The sequence below is a fragment of the Protobothrops mucrosquamatus genome, unplaced genomic scaffold (assembly GCF_001527695.2).
Source record: "Protobothrops mucrosquamatus isolate PMUCROS unplaced genomic scaffold, P.Mucros_1.0 scaffold8, whole genome shotgun sequence".
Classification (NCBI taxonomy): domain Eukaryota; kingdom Metazoa; phylum Chordata; class Lepidosauria; order Squamata; family Viperidae; genus Protobothrops; species Protobothrops mucrosquamatus.
In genome coordinates, this window is record NW_015386395.1 from 1,460,175 (window position 1) to 1,462,113 (window position 1,939).

Below are 1,939 nucleotides of genomic sequence, written 5' to 3' on the forward strand. Positions count from 1 at the left end.
TTTTGTGGATTTGTTCTGTTTTCTGTTCTTCGTTAGCTATTTACAAGTTCACAGTATGGGCCTCTCCCAACATGGCCACTTTCTGCCCCAGGGTGAGGTGGGGTCATTAAATCTGGACCAATCTCCATCTTCCCACCCTGTCCCTTGCGTCCCTGGTGGGCCTTGACCCATCCATGGGGCTGGTTGGCTCCTCCTGTCCATTAGGGGTGGCTTTAGCTATTTCCAGGGGGCTGGAGGTGGCTTCTTTCAGCTGCTTTCCCCCCCAGCCACCCATGTGCTGCTCTCCCGCTCCATCTGTCATGGCTGCTGTGGGGACGGAGTTTGTGGTTGCTGGACTTGAGTCCCATTAGAGGAGACAAGCTTCTTGTCCTTGGAGCCATGTCGATGTTGTTCGGTTGGGATGTCTGATTCAGAGCGGCGAGAGGGCTGGCAGCTGCGGGTTGGGGTGCCTGGGAAACGGAGCTGCTGCCCATTCTTTTCGTCTAAATGTTGGAGGAAGATCAAAGATTAGGATAATTTCACCACCAAGCATCCCCTCATAACACCAACTGTCCAGAAATGGGCCTCATCTTCTTTCTGTCCTCTACTGACATCCCAAGACAGCTGATTTCAAACTGGTACCTACGTCCATTTGTTAAAGGAAAAACTCACTTGCAGAGTCCAAATATATTGTGGCTGAAAACATTCCCGGACCAGAGAGCAGAGGCAGAAGATGCTGGATCAGAAAAAGATCAGTTCAGCATCCCAATAGCCAAAGAAATCAACTGGAAATCTCTTCTACAGTCAGATTCTGAAGGCAACCAGTCTTCCCTATTTTGCTTCCCCACCAGGTGTTTCCAAAAGTCCTTTGGATCTGGAGGCTTCACATAGCTGTCATAAATAGCAGCTATATTAACAACCACTGGTAGACCCTCACAGTATGTTCCTTTTAAAGATGGATGGCTGGATGAAGAAGTGGATGGCTGGATAAATGGATGGATGATATACCGGCAAGTTGGTGCTCTTAATAACTACTTAGATAGCTTTTCTGCAGGATGGTGATCCTAGATCAGGGGTCTTCAAACTTGGCCCTTTTATGACTTGTGGACTTTAACTCCCAAAATTCCTCAGCCAGGCATACTGGCTGAGGAATTCTGGGAATTGAAGTCCACAAGTCATAAAAGAGCCAAGTTTGAAGACCCCTGTCCTAGATATTTTAAGGCAAAGCATTCAAAAGGGCATTGTGTAAAGCATCTTGGGAAAGTTGCATCTTCAAACTTCAAGAATTTTCCCAGGCTGTCCCAAAGGTATGCAAATGTCCAGACAAGTCAACACACCCAACACGATGCCAGTGAAGTGAAGTGAAGTGAAACAATACTGTATGGACACACATACATACACATACATACAAGCAAACATGCAGATAACCCAGGAAAGCTGTTAAAGCAGCTGCAGTGAGCTTTCCAGATGACGCAGGAGCCTCAACACCTCAGAGAGGAGTGCTCCATTTGCCCCAACCCGTTTTGCAAATTGCCCTTTTGAATCCTCTGCACAGCCTTAGAAATCCACCTTGCTGTTGCGCAAAACAAGCAGGAAGAGTCAGTTATTTGTATGAATACAAAACAATGATGTACAGTAACACCTACCTGCAAGGGCTTGCACAGAAGGCTGGTCATGTGTGCTGAGTAGTTGTGCCTGAATCGTTTCCACAACCCGCTTAAACCGACGGCTGGGACCTAGAGAGGCAGAAGCAGGAGCAGAAATGGAACAGATTCCAGAAAACGGTCTAAAAGTAGGATGCCGCTCAAGCCTAACGGCGAGAAGAGACCATTGTCTGTGCTATGTCAATGAGGTCTGGAGACTTGAAAATCGAGATTCTTGCAGAATTGTGTACAGTATGTATAATCTCTTCAGGATTATGGTTGCACTGTTTTCAGAACAGCCGGGGGGGGGGGGGGGG

General features: G+C 47.4%; 1 protein-coding gene across 2 annotated transcripts in view; it reads right to left on the minus strand.

Annotated features, from left to right (window-relative positions):
* Window positions 1-297: 297 nt before the first annotated feature.
* Window positions 298-1,939, minus strand: part of LOC107282454 (serine/threonine-protein kinase BRSK2) — a 59,130-nt gene continuing 57,488 nt past the window's right edge. The window contains exons 18-20 of one of the 2 annotated variants that reach the window (XM_029283013.1): window positions 1,626-1,715; window positions 802-810; window positions 298-482 (exon numbers count right to left, since the gene is read on the minus strand). In XM_029283013.1, coding sequence (XP_029138846.1) covers window positions 298-482; window positions 802-810; window positions 1,626-1,715 — 284 coding nt within the window. The remainder of the gene's footprint in view (window positions 483-801; window positions 811-1,625; window positions 1,716-1,939) is intronic. The other variant, XM_015810230.1, reaches the window with a different exon arrangement.